The 26,987-nt window shown below is 32.0% G+C and overlaps 1 protein-coding gene and 1 non-coding gene across 9 annotated transcripts; one reads left to right on the forward strand and one right to left on the reverse strand.

Moving 5' to 3' along the window:
- Positions 1-10,527: 10,527 nt before the first annotated feature.
- On the reverse strand, positions 10,528-16,973 carry LOC109790133 (protein translocase subunit). 8 transcript variants are annotated; one of them, XR_014431371.1, is made up of 6 exons: positions 16,788-16,973; positions 16,345-16,597; positions 16,148-16,269; positions 14,942-15,133; positions 14,407-14,460; positions 10,528-10,713 (listed from the first exon to the last, which is right to left on the reverse strand). XR_014431371.1 is itself a non-coding variant. In XM_083068028.1 (5 exons), exons 2-4 carry the CDS (start codon positions 16,589-16,591, stop codon positions 14,969-14,971), a joined length of 534 nt encoding a protein of 177 aa, XP_082924154.1. In that variant the 5' UTR covers positions 16,592-16,597; positions 16,788-16,973; the 3' UTR covers positions 10,528-10,713; positions 14,942-14,968. The 8 variants fall into 8 exon arrangements, 5 of the variants coding, with proteins under 5 accessions (XP_082924154.1, XP_082924152.1, XP_082924153.1 ...); XR_014431369.1 differs by lacking the exon at positions 10,528-10,713 and adding an exon at positions 12,293-12,514; XR_014431370.1 differs by lacking the exon at positions 10,528-10,713 and adding an exon at positions 14,194-14,274.
- Positions 16,974-25,574: 8,601 nt separating this feature from the next.
- On the forward strand, positions 25,575-25,648 carry LOC114915215 (small nucleolar RNA SNORD36). The gene has a single exon (XR_003803156.1). It is a non-coding gene; the product is annotated as a small nucleolar RNA SNORD36 (small nucleolar RNA).
- Positions 25,649-26,987: the final 1,339 nt, after the last annotated feature.

Consider the following 26,987-nt stretch of genomic DNA (forward strand, 5'->3'; position numbering starts at 1 on the left):
TCCTAGCCCGCTAACTTCACTCATTAGCGCTAGCACTCTTTGTTCAGCCTCTTCAGGCTCTCAATGAGGATTATTGACCACTTTTGGCCTGCTAACTTTACTCATTAGCGCTAGTATTCTTTGTTCAGCCTCCTCAGACTCTTAGTGAGTATTCTTTGACAAGCCTCTCCAAGCTTATACAAGTATTCTTTCCCTAGCCTCTTCAAGCTTTACAAATGATCAATAATTTGTTTTTGAGTGTGTGATTTACTTTCACAGAGAGGATACAAAAGTTTGCTACACTCACTAAGGTGCATGTCCCTAAGTTACACTTAGAACTCCTTAGTCTACAGAGATAAACACTATGTTATACATTTGACTCTATAAGCTCTGTCTCTAGTTCCATTGCTTCATGAGCTTGATATCACTCTTTGCCAACCTTTCCAGGTTTGAAGTCATGACATATATATAGTCTTGTAAAATTTTCCCGTTGCAAATGTCTGTTGAAGCAGGATGTAATCGTTCATGACTAGTTTAATCTTTCATTTAATGCACAAGATCTTGCATTAAATGTTGCTTCCTGTTTATAAACATTGCGTGAAGTCTTCTTCATTTTGTTAGCAGTAGTGTCTAACTTTAGCTGAGATCTAAGAACTTTTTGTCCTTTTCCGGTTGCCTAGCTGTAAAGGTGTTGTCTTTATCTGAAAAAGTTATGTACTTTTTCTGACACATGCATGTTTTTACTTTTTTGCTTGTATTTCTTCTTTTTCTTTTCTTCCTTTCAATGCACGATCATATTGAGAGCTTTTGTATGATCGTAGACGATGCCTTAGTTGTCCCTTGAGACTTGATTCTTTAAATGCTTTCATGGCAGTCTTCGTCTGCGTCTGTTAGTCCATGTGCATCTCAAGTCTTGATCTTCGTTTGAGCATTTGTCATCAATGTTTTGACTTCCTTTGGTTTGGTCAACATTGTAGATGGATAGACTTTGTTTCCGTCTGGAATACTTTTCAATCTATGTTGTCCTTCGTCTGATATTTAGTTGACTTTCTTCTGATCTTTGACCAACCTTCGTCTGATTTCTTATGTTGCGCTCTAGGTTGTCCTTGACACACCTTCGTCTAATATTTGATTTATCATCGTTTGGCGCTTATGTCTTATTCTATCTATATTTGACTTGTTTTGTCTGATCCTCGTGATGTGCTTTGCTTTCACTAATCTTCGTCTTGTACTTGAAAAAGTTTTGTCTATGGTCTGTATCGTCTGAAGCTTGATCATTTTTCTTCTTGTGCTAGGCTTGGCTTCGTTTGACCTTTCCATCTGATGCTTGAAGCTTTTACCCTTTATCTTGGTTCTGCTATAGGAAATGGCACATGCTCTATTCTTCATCTTTCTTGTACTTATGTTTTTTTGAAACACTAACACACTTGTTAGAAATAATAACATGTATTATATTTGTCTCATTCAAAACCTTGCTGGGAATTGCTTCGTCTGACTTAAGAGTCTTATCCATTAAAAGTTGGTAGCCTTGTAAAAGAAGCTTCTTCTGGTAGGTACTAGCCTTCACTACTTCCCATAATGGATCCTTTTCCTTTAGTACGTTTAGATGCTCAAGCTTGTCAAAAACTAAGCTTTAATAGCAAATTGTGAAGAAAAAAGATAGACACTAGAAGCTAGGTTGAATAATGTCAACCAAAAACTCATGTTTTTTTAAGTAGCGAAGTAGTAACACTAATTTTGAAGTGATCGAAGCCGTATCCGGTCAAATAAAAATAATTAAATGCAGTACTAGGAAGTTGTCCTAGGTCGTCTCCCAAGGACCGTCTTTTTCTGTCAAAGGCTTAAAACACACAAAGTGGGGGGGGTTTCGTTCAGATTTTTTTCAATTTATAACACAATAAAACGCAGATAACACAGCAAGTAAAATAGATTGGCTCCTTGTTCGGATTGTAACTCTCTTATCCTTGGTTCACAATGAGATTACTCTGTCAACCACTTAATCCTTGTTCCATCCGAGTTAACCGACTAAGCGAAGATTAACTCAAGATTTCCCTACACAAATTAAGCAAACGTATACAACATCAACCTCTTCACAGATTATGCAATTGTGGCATTAAGCACAACCCATTAAGCATGGACACATTGATACAGAGGTTAAATGAAAAATGACCAAGTAGAATAAAGATATACAAACATACCCAACCTCAAATAGAGATTACAATCCATAACAAGAAGTCAACCCCAGGGATTTTAGCCTTCCATTAAAACAAAAGCAGATATAGAAATGAAAATGCAAGGAGAGGAGAGCAAAATGAAAATGGATAATCTATATTCTTCAATGCAAGGGTTCAGATACAAAACATAAACTGCAAATAAGAGGAGAAGAGAGCAAACCGTAAACTGCAGATACAAGAACAAAGAGCAAAAAACTGAGAAAAATGTAAAAATAAAGAGAAGGAAGATGTCCCCAACGTGGTCACATCAGATGGGGGTTGTATGGCCTACCCTAGGACCCTAAAAATCCTAGAAGAGTCAAAATGGGCCCCCAAGTCAGGTTTGACCCGAAAATACATAAAATAAACGAAAAATAAAATAAAACAAAATGCTGATGTGGGGCTGATGTGGTGCTAACGTGGCAGATGACATGGCAGCTCCTCTTGAAGTCCAAAAATTAATTCCAAGCCCAAATAAATATTAAACTGTCCTGAAAATAAAAATCGGAATAATTAAATTCAGAAAATTCAAATTAGTTAAAATATGAATTACCGGTCTAATTAAAGCCCAAATAGAAAATAGTGCAGAATATAAACAATTAAGCACAAATTAGAGATTAAAATAAGTACAGAAAGGTAAGAAAATAGGGGAAAATAATGACTCATCACACAGGATAACTTTATATTGGTTCATCTCAACTATCGAGACTACGTCTAATTCTCAATCCTACTAAATTGAGTTTCACTATCTTAAAGAAGATACAAGTATTCTTTCAATAAGTCACTTTTGGCTCAAACCTAAGTGTTCTTTGAATTACATCTTCAAGCAACTTACTCATTATTATTTTCACACAAAGCCTCTTCAGGCTTTTTTAACATGAAGTATTCTTTTATAGTCAAGCCTTTCCAGTCTGTAACAATAATTATTCTTTTATAGACAAGCCTCTTCTGGCTCAAACAAGTATTCTTTTACACACAAACCTTTTTAGGCCCAAATCCAGTAATTTAGAGTTACTATAGTTTACAGGTTGTTTAATCTTCTTATCAAAATGTGATACAATAGTTTAAGTATAAAGAGCTTTTAACAAAAAGAATTATAAAAAGTCATCGTAAAAATTTCTTTAAATGTTCATCAAGAAGTCCCTTTCTTTTTTATCGTGAAACTTCTTATATAATAGCCTAAATGAAGATGATCGTTACAAAATCTTGAAGGTTCCTCTAGCGTGCTTTGTCTGTCTTTGTTACAAGTTTTTTTAGGTGAAAAGTGTTTTTTGATGTATTAAATGTTTGTATTAATTATGTTTCACCAAATTGTCACTTCTTATCTGATTTAGGTGGCTACTTATTGACTTTGGGATACCAAAGAAACTAGCTATGGCGTGTGTCAGCGAGGAGTAGATTATGCATTAACTTTTGTTGACTTCTTCATGATTTTAGGGATCCGTTTGTCCTTGTTTCTCATGCAAAGCATGACTTCATTCACTTTAATATATTTGTGAGTTTTAACAAGCTTTCTTAGTTTTATTTGTTAAGGAATTAGTTTAGACATGCAACAAGTAGTCGTTATTCATTATAAATGTTATGCATATATGACTTTATGAAGTCAAATTGTATGTTTTGTCTGATGAAACATCATTGTCAACATTTTGCATCTTATGTTTTGTCTGTTTGTATGTTGCAAGAATATCTTTTTCTTATAGAAATACTTTGTGTGTTATCATTAAAACTTGAAAGTTTGAGGGATTCAAGATCATCTTTTGACTTAACAAAACCTTAAATAGAGGTCTATGATCTAGTCTGTTTAGAGCCTAACTTGACCTATTTAATAAAAAAAGTCAGGTTTAGACTCTTATAAAAGTTTATCTATACTTACTATATATAAAGGGAATAACTTCTTCCTCCAAAACTCTTTCCAATAATTCACTAAAATAAACCTTCATTTAATAAATTCTTTCAATAAACTTCCATCCAATAACTCCCTCCTAGATATTTTTGTATATAAATAAATATTATTATACAATGATCTACTAGTAAAAAATAATTAAAAAAATAAATATATTAAATTTGCTAGTCAAAATTAATTAAAAATAAATAAATACAGAAAAAACAAATATATCAAAATAGAAGAAAAATTTTGAATAAAAATATTGTAATAATTACTAATTATTATTATATTTCTCCATTATTATAAAATAAACTACTACTGAAAATAAAATAAAAATATATCTATATATATATATAACTAAAAGGAAAATTTTGGATAAAACTGCTACTAAAAATAAAATATATCAAACTAAAAGAATAATTTGCATAAAAATATTTATTAATTACTAATTATTATTAAAATTTTATAATATTATAAACTAAATTATTACTGAAAATAATTAAAAAATAAATATTTCAAAACAAATATTATAAAATAAATTATAAATCATTATTATATTTTCACTATAGTATAAAATAAACTACTACTGAAAATAATAAAAACAAAACAAATATTTGTTTTTCCTTTCCTCTAATAATTTTCTCCAATTAAAAATTATAATTACAAAAACTTTCTCCAACATATTTTCATATACAAATATTATAAAATAAAATTAAAATTTTATTGTTTATGTAATTATATGATACAATAACACATTGATATAAAAAAAATTGTAACAGTTTTATAAAACATTAATTACATTACTTTAAATTATTGTAGTTTTAAAATAAAATTAATATATATATATATAATTGTGATATTTTTATATTAATATAAGAGTTTTTTACTTAAATAATACTATTTAAAAAAAAAAATTTACCCAAATAGTAACTGTGCAAATTTATTTTCTCAACTAGCATCATTTACTGTTCACGTTTTGAAACGGACCGTTCTGAAATCAGAACGGGCCGTTCCGGATTAAAAAATAACACATGAAAAACAAATCAGAATGGGTCGTTCCAAAATCAAAATTAGCACATAAAAAGTGGAACTAGAACGCCGTTCTGACCTACAAATAAAAATAATTCTCGATTTTCACTTATCAAATACCAAAACTCAGAAACGAACATCAAATAATTAAATTTATTGAATATTAACATTATAAATATATCTACATAAATTTATTAAAATTCAATACAACAATAAAGATCAATGGTGACAGAAATTGATTATGTTGTTCTCTAATGTCCATTTCTGTTTTAATCCTGCTGGACTTTGGTCGACCCTTGAAAGTTCGCTTGAGTTCTGGATTTGGCCACAAAGTTGGACCAGTGTAAGTAGGCCAATAATCTTCATGTTGGAGCTTTACAAATGAAATGTTTGACCTGCTGGGAGATTTACAATAAGGCTAAATGAAATGTGGTATGATTGCGACAAGTTTCAGAAAGGTATACGAAGGACAGTTTGGAGAGCTCCGACATGAAGATTACATCCGAGAAAAGTTTGACCTGTTGGGAGATTTACAGTAAGGCTAAATGAAATGTGGTATGATTGCGGCAAGTTCCAGAAAGGTATATGAAGGATAGCTTGGAGAGCTCCAACATGAAGATTACATCCGAGAAAAGTTTGACCCGCTGGGAGATTTACAGTAAGGCTAAATGAAATGTGATATGATTGGGGCAAGTTCCATAAAGGTATACGAAGGACAGTTTGGAGAGCTTTGACATGAAGATTACATCCGAGAAAAGTTTGACCCGCTAGGAGATTTACAGTATGGCTAAATGAAATGTGGTATAATTGCGGCAAGTTCCAAAAAGGTATATGAAGAACAGTTTAGAGAGCTCCGACATGAAGATTATTGGCCTACTTACACTGGTCCAACTTTGTGGCCAAATCCAGAACTCAAGCGAACTTTCAAGGGTCGACCAAAGTCTAGCAAGATTAAAACATAAATGGACATTAGAGAACAACATAATCAATTTCTGTCACCATTGATCTTTATTATTGTATTGAATTTTAATAAATTTATTTAGATATATTTATAATGTTAATATTCAATAAATTTAATTATTTGATGTTAGTTTTTGAGTTTTGGTATTTGATAAGTGAAAATCGAAAAAAAAATTATTTGTAGGTCAGAACGGCCCGTTCTAAAAGCAGAACGGGCCGTTCTGGTTCCACTTTTTATGTGCTAATTTTGATTTTTGAACGGTCCGTTCTAATTTGTTTTCCATGTGTTATTTTTTAATCCGGAACAGCCTGTTCTGATTTCAGAACGGCCCATTCCGAAACATGAACAGTAAATGGTGCTAGTTAAGGAAATAAATTTGCACGGTTGCTATTTGGGTAAAAAAAATTTAAAATAGTATTATTTGAGTAAAAAAACTCTTAATATAACAAATTGTAACCATAATAAAATATTAATTTCTTAATTTTTGACAGTTTTGAAATAAATTAAAATAAAAAATCAAAATTTATTACAACTTTTGAAGTGCTATTTTTCCAAAATTTTCTATAAAACTCACATAAATATATAACAAATTATTAATAAAAAAATGAATGACATAATATAATAAACAATTATTTATAATAATTATTAAATATGAAGATTTTTACATTAATGTAAATAATTATGCACAATTATAAATTAATATAAATTAAAAAATCTCATGATTTTTTTCAATTAAATTTACGTAAATAAATTTTATTTAATATTAATATTAGAAACTATACAGGTATGAAAAAATATATAATTTTTTAATGATATCAATAAGTCAAAAAATGATCTTACATCTCACAAACTCTCAAGTTTTAATGATAGCGAACAAAACGTTTTTCTTTAAGAGAAAATGATTTTGTGAAATACTCGTCAAACAAAGCATGAGACATGATTAGTTAAAGAGATAATGTATCATTAGACAAAACATACAATTTGTTTTTATAAAGTCTTAAATGTCTATCATTCCATAATGACTAACAACTACTTGTTGCATGTTTGAGTTTCTTAACAAATCAAACTAAGAAAACTCTTTGGAACTCATAAATCAATTAGAGAGTATGTGTTAAGTCAGATGAGACGAGGCAATTCCCAGTAAGGTTTTGAATGAGACAAATATAATACATGTCGTTATTTCTAACAAGTGTGTTAATGTTATAGAAAAACATAAAGTACAGGCAAGTTATGAAGAATGGAACAAGAGTCACTTCATACACTGCAAAAGAAGGCATCAGACTAAAAGGCCAAAATAAGACCATAGACGAAGCCAAACCAAGCACAAGAAGGAAAACGATCCCAAGAGAGTCTATTACCAGACAAAAGTGTGTCAAGAACAACCTAGAACACAAATTAGACGAAGCATTGGTCAAAAGAAAGTCAACTATGTATCAGACTAAGGACAGTATAGACTGAAAGGTATTCCAGATGGAAACAAAGTTTGTTCATCCACAATGATTGACCAGACCATAGAGAAAGTCAAAGCATCAAGGTCAAAAACTCAGATGAAGGACAAGACCTGAGACGTACAAGATCAACAGATGCAGACGAAGACTGCCACGAAAGCTTATGAAGAATCATATCTCCAAGGACAACTCAGACATTGTAACAGCCCAGCAACCCGCATGTGGATATTGTCCGCTTTGGCCGCAGCCCTCACGGTTTTGCTTCTGGCAATGGCACGCATGTCACCCCCAAAACGCGTCCACACAAGGAAGGTATCCACACCCATATATATGGCATGCTTCGTTCTCCTTCCTAACCGATGTGGGACTTCACAATCCACCCCCCTCAAGGGAGTCCAGCGCCCTCGCTGGCACACCGGCCCGGGTCCAGGCTCTGATACCAAATGTAACAGCCCAGCAACCCGCATGTAGATATTGTCCGCTTTGGCCGCAGCCCTCACGGTTTTGCTTCTGGCAATGGCACGCATGCCACCCCAAAACGCGTCCACACAAGGAAGGTATCCACACCCATATATATGGCATGCTTCGTTCTCCTTCCTAACCGATGTGGGACTTCACAATATGGCACGCATGTCACCCCAAAACGCGTCCACACAAGGAAGGTATCCACACCCATATATATGGCATGCTTCGTTCTCCTTCCTAACCGATGTGGGACTTCACAATCCACCCCCCTCAAGGGAGTCCAGCGCCCTCGCTGGCACACCGGCCCGGGTCCCGGCTCTGATACCAAATGTAACAGCCCAGCAACCCGCATGTGGATATTGTCTGCTAGTCCCACATCGGTTAGGAAGGAGAACGAAGCATGCCATATATATGGGTGTGGATACCTTCCTTGTGTGGACGCGTTTTCGGGTGGCATGCGTGCCATTGCCAGAAGCAAAACCGTGAGGGCTGCGGCCAAAGCGGACAATATCCACATGCGGGTTGCTGGGCTGTTACATTTGGTATCAGAGCCGGGACCCGGGCCGGTGTGCCAGCGAGGGCGCTGGACTCCCTTGAGGGGGGTGGATTGTGAAGTCCCACATCGGTTAGGAAGGAGAACGAAGCATGCCATATATATGGGTGTGGATACCTTCCTTGTGTGGACGCGTTTTGGGGTGGCATGCATGCCATTGCCAGAAGCAAAACCGTGAGGGCTGCGGCCAAAGCGGACAATATCCACATGCGGGTTGCTGGGGTGTTACAGACATCGTCTACGATCATATAAAATCTCTCAACATGATCGCGTGACTAAAAGAAGAGAAGAAGAAGAAGAAAAACACGTAAAAGCAAAAGCATGCATGTGTCAGAAAAAGTACATTACTTTTTCAGATAAGGATAACGCCTCTACAGGTAAGCGATCAGAAAAAGACAAAAAGGTTCCCATGTCTCTGCTAAATTCAGACACTGCCGCATGCAAAACGAATAAGACTTCATGCAATGTCAATGAACAGGAAGCAACATTTAATGCAAGTTCCTAAACATTAAATGAAAGATCAAACTAGTTATGAACGACTATATCCGCTTCAATGGACACTTGCAACGGGCAAATTTTACAAGACTATATATATGTCACAACTTCGAAACTAGAAAGGTTGGCTTTTAGAAAAGAAAAAGATGAAGAGTGATATCAAGCCCATGAAGTAAGGAAACTAGAGAAAGAGCGTTTACCGTCGAATCTACCATAGTGTACTCATCTCTGTAGACTAAGGAGTTCTAAGTGTAACTTAGGAACATGAACCTTAGTGAGTGTAGAAATCTTTGTATCCTCTCTATGATAGTAAACCACACTCAATCCTTGTAAGACTAAGGTTGCATACCTTAGTAAGTGTACAAACATATGTATCCTCTCTGTGAGAGTAAACCAAACACTCAACCTCAATTATCTATTTATCATTTATAAAGCCTGAAGAGGCTAGGGAAAGAATACTTGTAAAAGCCTGGAGAGGCTTGTCAAAGAATACTCACTACGAGCCAAAAGTGACTGATTAAAGAATACTAGCGTTAATGGTGAAGTTAGCAGGCCAGGAGTTAGTCGACAATACTCACTAAGAACCAGAAGTGGCTGAACAAAGAATACTAGCGCTAATGGTGAAGTTAGCAGGCCAAGAGTTGGTCGACAATACTCACTAAGAGCCAGAAATGACTGAACAAAGAATATTAGCGCTAATAGTGAGGTTAGCGGGCCAGGAGTTGGTCGATAATACTCATTGAGGGCCAGAAGTGGCTGAGCAAAGAATACTAGCGTCGACGAGTGAAGTTGACGAACCAAGATTGGTTGAGAATACTTGGGACCAGGAGTGGTCCTGACCTGAGTGGTCTAGAATATTCACTGCTAGCCTGAAGAGGCTGATTAAAGAATACTAGGACCAATGAGTGAAGTTGGCTGACTAGGAGTGATCGTGACCTAGGTGGTCTATAATACTTACTGCAAGCCTGAAGAGGCTAAATAAATAATTCTTGTACTTCATTGAATATCTAGTGAAACCCTTCTGTTGAAGGAGACTGGACATAGTTCAGCCTGAGCGAACTAGTATAAAATCCTTGCACTATCTATTTATATTTTAGACGAAATTTTACCTACTTGCTAAATCATATTGAAAACTTCGTCCACTACTTATTCTTCAATGAAACTACCCTTAGAAGAAAAACACTCTTGTTTAAACTATTATCTGAAGAAACAATTTTACCTTTAAGAAATAAGTTTTCGTCTAAGAAACGTTTCTTGTGTGCAAACGATAAAATCTCAGACACAAAAATCTATTTACTGAACCAATTCTGCACAGTTTCAGTTAAGCATTCAAAGTAATATTTTTAATTGGATGAAAAAGAGTCTTCCTGTGAAAAAGTTTGTTAAAATACCTTTGTTCAAACATACACATATTCAACCCCCCTTCTATGTGTTCTTTCATCTAACTTCAGTATGAAGTCATGCTTTGCGCCATGACCAAAGATAAATGGATCTATGAAATTATGGAAAAAGTTGGAAAAAGTTGATATTGAATCTACTTCTCATTGACACATGCTACAAATAGTCCATTTGGTATCTTGAAGATGATAAGTAGAGTCTTTGATCAAATAAGAAGTGACAATTTGGTGAAACATATTTAATGGAAGCATTTAATGCATCAATGAAAACTTCTCACCTCCAGGAACCTGTAATGAAGACAAATGAAACAAGGTTGTGAGAAACACTCAAGGTTTTGCAACAATCATTTTCATTCAGACTACTATTTAAGAAGTTTCACGATCAAAAAGAAGAGAGAGAGAGAGAGAGAGAGAGAGAGAGGAGAACCTTTTTGAAAGCAATTGTACTAAACATATGCTTTCTTAAAGCTCTTTGTACTTAATTTTTTGTATCGCATCTTGATAAGAAGACGAAACAACTTTGTAAACCCTAGTAACTCTAAATTATTGGATTTGAACTTAAAGAGACTTATCTGTAAAAGAATACTTGTTATTTGAGCCTAGAGATAATTATCTATAGAAAAATACTTATTGTTTAAGCTTGGAAAGATTTGACTATAAAAGAATATTTGATGTTAAAATCTAGAGAGACTTTATATGAAAAATACTTGAATAAATTACTTGAAAAAATAATTCAAAAAACACAAACTTGAACCAAAAGTGACTTATTAAAAGAATATTTATATTTTGTTTAATATAGTATAAATTAACCTAGTTAGTTTAAGAATTGAACATAATATTAATGGTTAAAACAAATTAGTATAAAAATATCGTGTATTCCACCTTCTCTGTCTTCAAATCTCTTAAGTGTTAGTTACCATCTCACTACTTGGAAAAGTGCAAGCTTCTTATTAACACTATTTAACACCCTTTTTAGTATCTATCTTTACCCCACAAATATCAAGTACCAATTACATCTTTTTTAAAAGAATAAATTTCTGGTTACTTTTCTTTTGTCCACATATATGATTGGCGCATGGTAGTTAAGCCCAATTCGATTGCCCCATTTTCACCAATGAACATTCTTGGGCAGCCCTTATCCAAGGGCCTTCCCTCTTTCTATAAATAATTCATGGGGCCGCATAAACCCTCTCCCTTTAGAAATAAAAGATTAAAATAATATTATTATTATTAACATGTAATTAGTATTGCTATAATTTGAAAATACTAATTATATAATTAGTTTTATGATAGGATTTTATATAAATTAGGATCTTGGGACCATACTTTGAGATAGGTGTCGGTTGATAAGACACGTTATAGATGGATACATATTGGATTTTCTAGAAGACAATGTCTGCATTATGAAAAGTAGTATTGTCAAACATAGCATGTGCTGAACCATGCATTTTTGAATGTTTCAGATGAAATTGAGAAGCTAAAATTTGGTATACTGCAGGATTATAGTCAGATACCATTATTCAGTTCTAGAGGGTATGGCATCAAGTTCTGGAAATCCAAATGCCCAGAGGTGTCCTTGAGACCAGAATAATAACATAAATCAACTTGATATCTCTATCACTTGCTTAACATCACTGGGAGTGGTGTAACATATTTCCCCGACAGGCTTTGAGCTCATTTAAAGAAACACTTAAAAACGATTTCTTTAAAGACGAATTACTCTACAAACACTCACGCAAAATACTTATCTTTCCCACATTGCTTCTTCACACATAATGCCAAGAACAGCTTTGAAAACTGTTATAAAACAAACAAGCCAGAGACTATCGAAGCAACATTATATACTTAGAAGAGCCCCATAAAGAACTACTAATAAAAAACCATCAACTGTTTCACTTGAATAAATTTCACTTTTACGGGCATTCTGCTTCAATGCAAAAGAAATTTGTTTACAAGTTCTAGATAAACCCTATAAAACAAAACTAACATCCTCCAAAGGAAGATTCTTCTTTGGTTAACCATATAATTGAGTATATAATATTAACTCAAAAGATTTTCCATTTCTGCTCCAAAGCTTCACAGATCATCCCTAGGCAGAATTAGCAGCAAGTGGATATTCAGAAATCAGTGATAACAGTCATAACACACGTCAATATAATTTCTATAAGCATTAGTATAGAAACAACACTGTAAACAGCACAAAGTTACAACAAACTTGAAACTGAATACGCACAAAAGGCTGAAGATGAGAATTTTCTACTCGAAACAAAAAATTTATAGACACATGATGCATCTATCCATACGCCCTAAATTAAATAATGTTGACAAAAACTTCTATAATTCCTCAAGCAATACCCACAACACATCCATAACACTGTTCATACCAGATATTTTAAGTTCCCAAATAAAAAATATATCAAATGACTGCCATCCTCAGTGCTAGCAGAATCCACACATCAGAAGATACAGTTATATATGACAACGCTGCATGTCAGTTCAATCAGTCTTTTGATAAGATCCACAAAAAACTAGAACAAATGACTTTGCACTTCAGAATTACTAAGCTCCACAGGAAAAAATAACTGAGGCATGAGCTTTATATAGTATTTCATCTCCAACCAGTAAACTTATTACATTTAAGTACTAGATAAACAAACATTTTATCTATAAAGAATACCCACAATTCTAAAGAAACCAAGAGGAAGGATAAATATAGCATGAATCCTCCAAGATACCAGAACCAAAACTGGGAGAAAGATGGATATGTTTGAGTAAACACCAAAAGTACTTCTATAAGAGAAAAAAAAAATAGGAAGAAAAATTGAATAAGCTTATCTATAATATAAAATTCGCTTATGTATGTTAATTTGTAGAAGCTCTCCCCTATTAACTTCTTCAAAATCTTATTTTTAATTAATATATAAGTTAGTTTTAACTTGAGGAAAAACTTATTTCAATTAGAAATGCATATGAAGAAATTTATCTAAACATACCTAATAAATGCAAAGTTTGTATACACCAATTTATATAGCCTCCCCAAAATAATTACAAGAAACAATCATCACCTAGTTACTATACTGCACACTTAGGCGACTTATGTCCATGGTAGTTCATTCAATCCCCTTCTAATAGAATCTTAAAAGACGTATAAAGGGGAAATACTTAAACAAGTAATATAAAAAAAAGCAAGAGGGATAAGTGTCTACAAGACATTGTACTATTTGAAGAATATCCTACAGCCCCTCTTTTGTCCCCAAATAAAAGACAGAATACATACATACATACATACATATATATATATATATATAACACAGTTTTGAGGAATTTATATAAGAAAAAATTCTATGGCCCATAAAAAGGGAGAAAGGAAAAAGAGTCATAATTATGCTATATTCCTTCAACCTGAAATAAATATAGTAGGGGACACGGAAATTTTCGACTCAAATTCTTAAACTACATAAAATACATGGTAGGATAAGCAATGCATGTTTCACTTGTTGCTCCATCCTTTACTTTCTTGAAATTTATATTATTATAATTATAATATGAGAGAATCAAATACTTGAAAATGAAAGAATGATTTTCATTATTGCTAACTATCTGAGACAATAATGAAGTATTTATAGGGGGAGACTGAGAGAGTAGTCTAACAGTGCTGAGTCAGCACTAGTCTAAACAACTGACATAGACAGCTAACTGTAGTCTCATAAGCCAGAACACAATATAGCAGGGTCTAGGCTTAAATCTATACACAAGAAATCACACCAGTTCACATATTCAATCATATTCGAACATATATTACAATTATTCAAGATCAAGTGTACATCTCCAGCATTGGTCACTGACAAACTGCAATAAACCGTGGAGTCATATCCAGGAATTACATCATTTCTATTCCAAGCAGTGTAATCAACAAAATACAATAGAGTAAATATGTTCTTCCAATATACAAAAAATAAATAAATAAATCAGAAATTAAACCTGAAATATAATCATGCACATAGTCCCCTTTTACTTTCCCATTCACCATCCCACCTGAAAACAGTTCAGTCTATTCAATAAAATCTTTTTTATCTTTCTCTTTTAAATTCTTGGTTCTTTACAAGTTGCTAGAATATTTCAGAGAGTAGCTGTCACCCAAGGTATCATCTATACATTAGATCTTTTCTAATTAACTTTTATACAAAACTAGTGCAGCCAACAATGCCCATGTTAGCAACAATAGAATGGCCTGGACTAACCACATACATTTATCACTCAGACTAACAGTTGCTGTTTGCTCCTTTTCACACAATTTATTATCATCCAAGAACAATTGAAAACTTCATCCTACGCAAAGCAGTCATATGGCGAGCACCATGCATAAAGATAGAGGTAGAGTTAGGATAAAATTTCTACTGTCATTTATTAACAATCCCTACAGAGGGGTGATCCTTATAAACCAAGGAAGTTCCACGATGGATATTTAAATAGAACTTGTGAACAACAAAATCATTGAGTACAAAACTGGTATTACCAATTGCAGATACGGTCCCAAAAGAATTCAAGCTGTAGATTTTTTCTTCTCTTCCTCAAGTCGCTGCAACTCAACCAGTCTTTCTGCCCATTCTCTTTCCCTTGCAACTGCAGCCATTTTACGTCCTACCCTCTGAATATTTTTCTTCCGATTAGCCTCTTGCAGTTGAGCTTTCCTTTTCTTCCTTTCCGCCTGTATGCAAAAGAGTCTACATTGAGGATCTCTTCCAATAGGAGATATTTGGATTGATACCATAGAGAAACTTCTAGTTTACAAAGCAAAAAATCAATTCAAATGTAGCACTGGTATTTCGTTAAGTTTTAAGAAAATCATTCTAACCCTTTAGACTCAACAAATTTTTAAGTTGTAAAACAACCCATCTTACTTGGATTGACATTACTGTCAATTATTCATCTGTGGAATACTTATGACATTCAATACCAAATAAACTTGCCACCAAAGTAAAGATAGTTCCATTTAAAACTTGCATCATCTACTCTAGCTAAATGCAGTTATACTTTTCATATTCAATGTTCATGAAGGTTACAGAAATAAATGACAATGAAGTCCTCAAAAGAATTACAGGGATATAATAACAAGATATGCTTTCATTTTAGTGACAATGAGCAAAGCAAACATGAGGCAAAATTTATGCTGGTTTATATTTTTGGTAGGCACAAAATTCAGGCTAGTTAAATCCATGAGAAAGCAACTAAAGAACCAAAATTAGTTTATGTTGTAATTTTACAAATCTAAAATAGGCAAACGTGGAGATGCTAAACCAGTGAATGATAATACATCATCCAAATAATCAGTGTAAACTACTCTGAATAAAAAGATAACAATAACACCATTGTTCAAAACTCTTTCACCTTATATACTACTAGAAAGATTAGATGTTCTCCCATCCAACTTATAATGGAAAATTGATACTACATAAAAGTTTGTTGCCAATTAAAGAGTCCTCTTCATCATTAAATAAGATGACTCAGGCAACAACAACAATACCCTTATCCCACTAGGACTAGTAACATGAAACTCATTTCCGAATAACTATTCATTTTGTAACCATCATCCTTTTCTCACACAATCAAATCAGAAAGTAGAATGAAATTTTGTCATCCTTTTCTCTTATCAGAAGCATATGATTACATTTAGAAAAGGGTCGTCATTTTCTTTAAACACAAACATAAAACACTGCAATACCAATATAAAGGCGCGGCGCTGCCTCATCCGTTTCTTCTCATTTCTTCTCTTGACACTCCCTTCATTGGGCTTATTTGGAAGTATGGGCTGGCCAGGTGTATATTCGACCCAAGCATAAGGCCCTGAACCACATACATAGAGCATTTCAAAAATTGACATCAATTTCAAAATCAAAAGCCACACAAAAAAGGACGCACCAGAAGGTCTCAAACTGGCCCTCTTTCGACGAGGCTTATCAGAGGGTCGTCTCTTGGGGAAGCGCGTGTCGGTCAAGCTGTTGAAGTGCTTCGAAAGGGGAAGAAGCCATTGCGAAGATGGCAAAGCAGGACGAAACGGTGCCGTTGAAGCACCATTGGCGGAGACTCGAGATGTTAAGATTATTCGAGAAGTTAGGGTTGATGAGAGAGGGCGAACAATGTTCCTCAGGGCTCCAGCAAATCCCATTTCTCTCTGCATTGAATAGAAATGAAGAATTTCTTGGATACACGTAAAATGCAGATTGCATTGGTAATTTGAGAAAACGAAGTCTTTGGCAGATATACCAAGCAACATATAGAAGAAAATGAAAATTAAGAATCGAAGATGCTGATTTGATATAATGGTGTAGCTGAATAGGAAGTGCGGAGTGCGGAATACGAACCTGAGTACGGAGTGAAGGAGGTCGGTCAGAGGACTTGTGGTGGCTTGTGCGGCGGAACAGAACGCCCACGGAGTGCTGCCGTGGCGGAGCTGCGGCGGAGCTGCTGGATGTGCGTTTGGGGGCTAGGGTTCGTAACAGGTTTTGTCAGGCACTAGCCAACTTCGTTGCTAACAATTGTATACACGCAAGTTTTTTTAATTTGTTTCAAAGTTTATTTAAAATTAAATCATAAAAACTAACAAATTAAAATTTTTGCTGAATTATATTTTTCATCTTTTATTATATTTTTTTATATTTATTTTAATCATTTATTTGTTAAAAGTTTATTATGATTTTTTATTTTTTATATTTAGATCGATTTAATTTTTTAAAAATAATAATTTTTTTTAATTTTAAGATATGATTTTAAATTAATTTTTTATTAATTCAAGATATAAAATTTGTAATATTATATTTATTTATATAATAATTATAAAATTAAAAAGATGCTTGAATTTAAAATAATTATAAATATAGTAAAAATAATCATTATTTCATAGAGATCAAATTAATTTAAAATTAAAAAATAAATGATAAAAAGAAATATTTTAAAAATAAAAGATTAAAATAAGTTTTAGAAATAAGTTAAAGGAACAAAAGTATAATTTAGCCAAAAATTTATAATAATATTCTAAAAATTAAAATTACTTTTATTTTAAATAATTAATTTTTATATATTAAATATGAATCTTTATTTAATATAAAAGTATTTTTAACAGATTTTCTTTTAGATAAATTTTATTTATTATGATTATTTATTAATTAAATATTAATATTTTAAAATAAATTATTAATAAATAAAAATAATTTTATTGTTAAAATATAAATTATTTAATATAAATCTAAAATATAATTTATATATCTGTAAAATATTTATGTATATTAACTTTAAATATAATTTATATATTCAAACATAGAATTTATTAATATATAATTTATTATAAACTTTAATAATATAACAAATATATGTGCATTGTATAGTGTATACTAGTAACCATAAATTAAGAATACTAAATTGTCAAACAATTACTTATATTTTAAATATTATTTTAAAATAGTTAATAAAAATAAATAATTATTACTTAAAATAAAAGAAATTATTTAATATTTTTATATATTTCTAATAATCAAATAATTTTACATGTTAAAAAGTAAAAAAAAAAATGTGTTTTAATAAAATAAGAAATTAATATTGTAGTAAATTATTTTAATTTATTTTATATTCTCTTCAATAAATGTTACATATAGTGACATACAAAAAGTGTCCCTATAAGTATAATATATGTAGGTATATATCTATTTGACATATAACTACACACAATTTTAGTATTGATTTTAAATGAAATTTAACAACATATTTTGCGTGTCACTATAACTTATACACACACTTTTTAACAATATATCAACATATATTATATTTATTGTGTAGGTAAAAGTAATTTTTAGTGTCACTTATTGTGTCACTATAGGATGTATGTCATTATATGACAATTTTCTTGTAGTGATTAATTCAAAAATATAATTAACATTTATGATAATTTATTTTATTCTTATTCAAAGATATGTTCTTTTATTATGGATAATTTATAAAAATACAAAGTAAAAATAACGTTAATAATGAATATAAAATTAATTGTATAAGAAATTTTATATGATTTAAAAAAAAAATACACCCTATTGTAATTGTAGATGAGTGAGAAAAATTTTGAAAATGAAATAAGTAAAAGAAGTGGAGAAAAGAGTTTGAGCGGAATTTTTTTTCTTCTTCTATATGTTACACCAGTCCAGTCGAACTTTCTTTTATTTATAATAAATGATAAAAATAAATAAATAGATAATAAGTGAAAGTAATATTATTTTAAAATTTATATATATTGTTACTAAACAAAGCTCTCAAAATTAAATAGTACATAGCTTCCACAACCTTAAAAACTTATATGTGTAGACATGACATGACTTTCAGAACTTTCAAAATTAAATATACTTTAAATTTATTAAAAATATTTTTAAGTTTTAAAACTGTCATATAATCATTTTTTATAATTAATTATTATAAGTTAAGTATATTTTTTTAGTAATACATTATATTATATAATTAATAAAAGTTAAAAGAGAGCAATTTGTCTTTGTCTTTACTGCATATTTGATCTCGATTTGATTCGATAGATCAATTCGAAATTAAAAAAAAAAATCAAAAGTTTTTTTTCGTGCAAGTGAAAATAATGTTATTTAGATTTTTATAATTAATTATTATAAGTTAAGTATATTTTTTTAGTAATACATTATATTATATAATTAATAAAAGTTAAAAGAGAGCAATTTGTCTTTGTCTTTACTGCATATTTGATCTCGATTTGATTTGATAGATCAATTCAAAATTAAAAGAAAAATCAAAAGTTTTTTTTCGTGCAAGTGAAAATAATGTTATTTAGATTTTTATAATTAATTATTATAAGTTAAGTATATTTTTTTAGTAATATATTATATTATATAATTAATAAAAGTTAAAAGAGAGCAATTTGTCTTTGTCTTTACTGGATATTTGATCTCGATTTGATTCGATAGATCAATTCGAAATTAAAAAAAAAAATCAAAAGTTTTTTTTCGTGCAAGTGAAAATAATGTTATTTAGAATCCAAATTTTTTAAGCGGGAAATGTTTTAACAAACAGTGACATGTGTGCAGCCAAAACATTTTTTTATTATGAGAAATATATATATATATATATATATATATATATATATAAAGAGTTTGAATTCATTGAATTATGTAAGTCTCAAAATTTATATCAAATGTATATCTTTAATATTTTTTTATAATACAAATTTAATCCATTTAAATATTGAATTATGTGATATTATATTTAATATATTTATATCAAATTTTATATAATTCCAAAATTATTTAGTAATTTATCATATTATTTTATTTTAATGTATAATATAATATTTCAAGATGAGGATTTGAGTGTAACTTTTAGCAACTATTATATTGTTCAATAACTTTATATTTGTACCTACACAAGGGTATTCATGTAATTTTCTTACTTCAAGTCTTCTCTTTAATCACCTTCGTTTATCCAAGTTGTAGTTTTCTTGAATTTAGTTGTGTAAAGGAAAATAGGGGAATACTTGCAAAAAGTACTCTAACACTCAAATTAATCTTTGATTTCAAACAATTTCAGATAATTAATGTTGTAATAAATGTCAAACATGTACCTTTTCTCTCTTACTTGTCATTATTTATACTAAACTTATTGGGTTTGGGCCCATCAAGGAATCATTATATCTCTATTAAAACCTTCTTCTTCCACGAGTCTACTTAGTGCTTGGTAGGGGCCAAGGACTCTTCAGCATTATCCCTTATTCTTCCTCTATAATATATAAGCCCTCGAGTTTCAAAAAAATATGTTATATATGTGTGTGTGCGTCTAATAGAATTTTAAAGGAAACCTAAGAGTTTTGTTGCTTTTATTACTAAAGAATTACATTTCCTAACACTGCCACTTCCATTAATTACGATCATTGTGTCTTTTCATCTTCAAACTTTACCATTTAGTATTGGAAAAGTCTTGCATTCACATCCCTTGATGAACGATAAACATAGGGATGTGATCTTTTCACTTTCACCCTTTACCCCTTATAAATAGAGACTCACTTTTACTATTCTTTTTACTCTAATATCAAAGACATCAATCTTATCTTTGCATTCTTGTCAAACATGTTTGCATTTCATTAAACCAAGTACTTTTCTTACTCATTCCTCTAGTGACCATGAGTCATTCCTCTTCATCTTATTTTTCATCTTTTTTTGAGGACACTTCGTTTCAATCTCACCGAATCTTTGGCCATGATTGAAACACCAACCTCGACCTTAGTCGAGGACCCCCTTTATTTTTTACCATTCTCCTCGTTTTGATGGTTTAGAATAAACTTAAAATTGTAAATCCAAAATAGTTCCTAGGTTTGAGTGGGTTCATGAGGAAGTAACTACATACAACTCTCACTTTAGTCATCCTCAACTTCTTACCAATTTTGTAGATATTGTAACTATCGCCACCTTTCCCACTTATGAGGACCTTTACCTTATTTTCGCTAGATGTTGTAAACCTGATACTTCTAATCTTGATTACATATTTGCATCTCAAGATCTCCAATACCCGAAGCCTTACTTTTATATGTATGATTTCCTTTTTTGAGACCTTGGTATCACCAGTCCTTTTCAACCATTCTTTCGTAGTATCCTTAGAATTTTAAATATTGCTTCCATCCAACCTCACCCGAATAGTTAGGATGTTATGCAGACCTTTCTTCATCTTTCTGGTTATTGCCATGTTAACAAATATACTAGCTTATTTATGTATCACTATCATTGTCGCCCTTTCGAAAACATCAAATTGGTGTCACTTGCTCATGTTCCTAACCAAAAACTCCTTAAACCATATGTTTCCTCATATAAAAACTTTAAAGTAGGTTTCTTTAAAATAGGAATACACCTCAATCCTGTTTTTACTTTTTTATAAAGAAAACAAACCTATATTCCCTTTATATTGGACTCGAGACCCTCTTTAGTATGACACTTTGTCCATTGATTTCTTTTCTGTCGAAGAGGTATCAAATTAAAATTTTTAGGTTCGCTACCTCAGATCTCCCTTGCCACCAACTTATAAATTTATGTCAATCCCCCAAGCCTTCAAAAGACCTTGATGGTAAGTGAACTTCTTATAATTACCTTTAATTTTGTTTTGATTGTTGACTTTCTCCTCGTTATAAGTATCATGGCATCATCTAGCATTAAGGTTCCTTTTTTTTGCCAAGTCCAAAAAGAACACGTTCGGACTAAGGCTGCTATTACTATTGTCGAGAACCCTCTAACACCTATCGACACAACCCCCAACCCTCTAATAGACATAGCCCCTCCTCGTGCCGAGAGGAAAGAAACTACCAAATGAGGGGCCTCCAGGTCTAAAGGCCCCAAGTGCCACACTATAGTTCACTTGGACAATAATGTTGAAAAGCATGAAAGATTAAAGAAAGGTCTTTGCTCCTTCATTGCTCCCTACACACTTCTAACCAATCTTGTTTCAAGTAGCTTTCTATTGTTGGTCCCTGTTTATAAGAATCTAGAATGAGGTTGAATAGATTCTATCCCAAGATGACTCTATTTTCAAAATTTCTTGATTATAACGTACCAAGATATTCAATACTCAACCTTTAATCGATTTGATTTAACAAATTACAGCAAATTACAAGATACAATACCAATATAACAAAATTTCAATGTTAACACAACAAATCAATCACTTGTAATCAAGGTTGATTTTATATTACTAACTTCTTAATCAATTTTAATTACAAGAATAATATTCAGAGTATGAGTGGTAATTGAAACAACATATCTCATAAATCTTTGAATTCTTTAATCAAATTCATAACAAGATTATTAAAGAGATAAGAGTAAGAAGATAAAGAACACAAAAATTTATACTAGTTCAATCATTCACTTGGCCTATATCTAGTTTTCTTTGATTTAGCACCTCATTAAATCAAAGATTATTCACTACAATATTGTTTACAAACACTATACACACACAATGTTATAAGAATGCAAACACACATCAATCTTGACACTACAAGAATGAATAACACACAAATTTCTACACCCCACAAAAATTACTTGAAAAATCCCACTCAAGATTTCAAGATCTCTTGTTGAGACACCCTATCTCAAGAGATACACCATGCAAAACGAAAATACAGTTCAAAAGATCATAAAGATATCACCTAATTTTTGTAGACATTGATATTTCACAATAGAATTCACTTCTTGAATTTTTTCCTTCAAGAACACATGTTCAATCTATGCACTTCTTAGTATTTCAAAAAAAGTTTATTTGATTAGCCTATGATTCTTGTTTCTGAAAGTATTCTTTTTCTCTAATGTTCTTTTTCAAAAAGGCTCTCTTTTAATTTCATAAAAGATAGGTATTTAAAGTGCAAGACGTAATTCAATTATAAAGAGTCATAACGAAAGTAATCTGTTACCTGATATGGTAATTGATTACCAGCTCATCTGAAAATTGAATTTTGAATATAAAGTGTCAGGGTAATCAATTACGGGATATGGTAATCGATTATTCTAAGCTTCTCAAAACCTATAATTGTGCTTCACTCTGTGGTAATCTATTATCTCCTCTGGTAATTGATTATCTCAATGAAAATCTTGATTATTCAGCCCTGTATCAAGCAAGAGGTTTTATTTTAATCTATTACCAACTTTAGTAATCTATTAACACAAAGGATATTTGAATATCCTTTTTCAGTAGCAGACTTTGTAATCTATTACCCTAAATGGTAATTGATTAACAATGTTACCTTGAAAACTCTTATTTGAATAAAGTCATATTTCTATGTTTAAACACTTGGTAGTAAATTATCTTTTCATGATAATCTATTACTTTATGTTTATACATGGAAATACTAAGTAATCAAGTTCTTGGTTTTTTAAAAGCTTCATTAGTTCTTGAATTAAGCATTCATCACCATCAATTATAAACAAACACACAATCCGATGTTAGGGCTTTTATAACACCTAAACCTTCTTATTTTTCAAACACCCATACATTCTCTCATTTCTCACACAAACCCTAACACACTTTCTTCTTCATTTTCTTCATCTCCAACAAAGAACCCACCTTTAACCTCAAAATGGCCTCATCTTCCAAGAGACCAAAGAAGCTTGAAGTCAAGGGGAGCAAAAGGCCTTTGCCCACAGGAGTTGAGAAACTCATCTCTAAGTGGTTTGCTAATGAAAAGACTCAAGATTACTATTTTGAATGGTATGCGGGTAGGAGAATCATTCCTCCGAAGACCTTGAAGCTAGAATGGTTCAAGAATGAGGGTTTTAGTTTTCCTCCTCTCTTGGAGCATCAGGAACTTGGGAAGTTGTTGGAGTTAGAAGGACCGTATTACCCTGAGCTTATTAGGCTATTCTTATGCTTTGCCTCAAGCAATGAAGGGATAATGCAATCTGTGGTGAAGGGCAAGCTCATAAAGCTTGATGGTCCAACATTGAAGGAAGCAGCTGGGCTGAGCAGAGACGGGAGTACGAAGCCCCAACTCTTCAATTTTGGAGATTTTGAGGAGCTGACAACTTTTAGAGATTGTCAAAGGAACCTGGAGACCACGAATTACACAAAATTTCTGGCCGGAGGTATGAAGAAAAATTATAGGTTGATTTCTTTTGTTATAGCTTGGATGCTTAAGCCTAGACTTCATAATCATGCTCAAATGTCTAGGAATGACATTTTGCTTATGCACGTTATTAAGAAAAAGATTAAGATAGATTGGGTATCTGTGGTGAATGATTGTATGTGGAAATCTAGGAGGAAGGAGGATGGTCCAATACCATATGCTTTGTTATTATCTAGGATTTTTGAGAAAGCCAGTGTGGATCTTAAAGGGGAGAAAAAGATAATTCTCCATGCCTCGAACAAAATTGAAAAATCTTCTTTGCATCATATGGGGATGCTGAAACAAGAAGACAAATGGGTATTCAAAGGAGATGTTCCTCCGACGCCTGAACCAGCAACAGATGAAGATGGTGTTCCATCTGATGATGAAGACCAGCCACCACAAGTGGAAATTGAACCTGAACAAGAGCAAGAATCAGAGCCTAAAGTGTTTTTTTCGTTTGAGCAAATTATGATTAACAAGCTTGATGCAGTAATGGAGATGTCATGGAAGCACGAGTCATATTATTCTGGCATTCTTGATCGGTTTGATAACCTTGATCATGAGATTGCACGAATTAAGGCTTAGCTTGGAATGCAAGAGGACTCGGAGTGATGTTAGAAGCTTTAGTGTTCTGTTTTTTTTAAGTTTTAATTTAAAATTTCTGGTTTTAAATTTCAATTGGGTTGTAATCATGTTAATTCCTGAACAATTTGCTTATCTTGGTTTTATCTTGTTTTGAACAATTTAAATTCTGGTGCAATATGAATTTCATTTTGATTATATTGTGTTTGGGATGATTTGGTGATGGAAACTTTGATTTGGTTGTTTTACTTCTATATTATGGTTTGTACATTGATGTGTGCAAGTAGTAATGCATATTTGTTATGTTTGCTGTGATGCTTAGCTGATGTATCATTTGGCTGAAATATTGTGTTTGAAATACAAATTGTGTGAATGTGGTATAAAATTCCCTGATAGAAATTCTGATATTACTTTGGATTAATTGTAACAATGCCTATAGTGATATTGCTTGACTAATTTCTTGGTATTAAGTTGGTCTTGTAGCATTGATTTTGAGCAAGTGATTCTTGTGCATAATTCAATACATGTGAAATCTGGACATATGAATATATATTTGGTTGTTTTTTATGATGTCCAAAGGGGGAGAAAGGTTTTTGAGTTTGTTTTGCAGGACTTAAAATGTGAAATGCTGGTTTGCAAGACAAAATGGCTTGTATGGTTTGTCATCATCAAAAAGGGGGAGATTGTTGAGATTCATGGAGTGGTGAATCAACTTAAACTTGGAGTATGAAAGTTTTGATGATAACAAAAGGTGGATTCTGAGAATCAAAGCTGACTAAGGACATCAACAAGTCAAAAACAAAGTCAAGAAGAAAATATGCCTATAATGATGTGTAATAGGGATAGCTCATAAGTAGTATTGATTTGTTTAGCTTATTTTGCATGTGTGTGCTTTGTGCATGAGTTAATCTTAATCTAATTTGACTGAGAGTGAGCATGATGATGATTTAAATACTTGGAAAGTTATTTTGAGGTATAAAACTGAGTTTTTGAAAACTGACTCAAAATAATCGATTATCATTAAATATAATCGATTATTCCAGCAACAGGTGAAAGGAAGCCTTGCTGTAATAATCAATTATTTGTGAAATAATCGATTATCCCAGGAAGCACTCTCTGGAATAATTGATTATCCTGCAAAATTATCGATTATTATGTTCTTGAGTGATTTCCTGAAATCATGAAGAACAAAATAATCAATTATCCTTTAAAATAATCGATTATCTGGTTTTGAAAATGTTATAAATAGTTTTTACACTTTGAAACCTCAGAACAGAGAATGAGTTAACAATCAAAAAGAGAAAAACGTTATTGTGAAGTCTTTGTGACCTTCTTGGAGTGTTTTCTTTGTGAAACCAAGAAGTAAAACATTTTTGAAATGTTTTGAAAGAGATCATCATCATCATCACATTCTTGGAAGAGAAAGATTGAGATTTTCTTCTGGAATTCACAGTCTGATTTGTTCAACTTCCAGGTGAATTCGTTCCTTTAATTCTTTGTGAAAAATTGTAAGGGAAATCTTGAGTAGGTGTCTCAAGTGGTAAGGAATTCTTGTAGTAGGTTTATACAAGAAGTTCTTTCTTGGGGTCAAAAAAGTGGTTATTTTGAATGTAGGAGTATATGCATGTGTGGTATGCTTGTAAAACTTCTTCATTGAGATAGTGGAACAAATCTTGATCAGGTTATGATTGAGGACTGGATGTAGGTCACATGTGGAGTGACTGAACCAGGATAAAAGACTTGTGCATTCTTCTCTTATCCTTATCTTTTACTTTAAGCAAAATCTTGGTTGAGGGTTAAAGTGAATAATCTTGATTAATATGTTTGCATGTGTAACATTGTTTTAAACTGAATCAAAGTGTTGCATATTAAGTGTTCTTAACTTTGAACTTTATCAAAGATTAATCAAGAAAGCATATAGGACTCATTCACATTAGCGAGTCTTTCAAGGAACTTCTTTGAAAATTCATATTAGAAAAGTTTAAATTGAAATAAAGATCCTTAGAACTCTGAAAAGTTTTTAAGTGTCATAGAATCCAATTCACCTCCCTTCTTGGATTGAGCCATTCTTTTCTAACAAAAACTATGGACTCTAAGTGACTTTGAGGGAGAGAAATGGTTGAAGTATTTTTAGAAATTCTCATAAATGTTCAAAGTTTCTACACAAGGAGGGAAAGAAGTATTTATAGGTCTTGGATCAAGAGAAAGTGGCGCCACCACCATGTGCTCAAAGTGGCGCCAATTTTGAATTCAAATTCAAATTCAAATTCAAATTTGGACGTCCCACTTGTCCAGCCATGTACAGCCCCCTTCTAGAACTCCTAATTACATTTGAGAGTAATTT

This window comes from Cajanus cajan, chromosome 2 (genome assembly GCF_000230855.2).
Source record: "Cajanus cajan strain Asha chromosome 2, NIPB_CcT2T_4, whole genome shotgun sequence".
Classification (NCBI taxonomy): Eukaryota; Viridiplantae; Streptophyta; class Magnoliopsida; order Fabales; family Fabaceae; genus Cajanus; species Cajanus cajan.

Bases quoted from the DNA above. Each gene is read 5' to 3' on its own strand.
- LOC109790133 (XM_083068028.1), bottom strand. From the start codon at position 16,591: ATGGGATTTGCTGGAGCCCTGAGGAACATTGTTCGCCCTCTCTCATCA. The intron at 16,270-16,344 runs GTGCGTCCTTTT...TATGTGGTTCAG, and splicing joins GGCCAGTTTGAGACCTTCTG to GGCCTTATGCTTGGGTCGAA. The intron at 15,134-16,147 runs GTATTGCAGTGT...TTTTGCATACAG, and splicing joins AGCGCCGCGCCTTTATATTG to GCGGAAAGGAAGAAAAGGAA.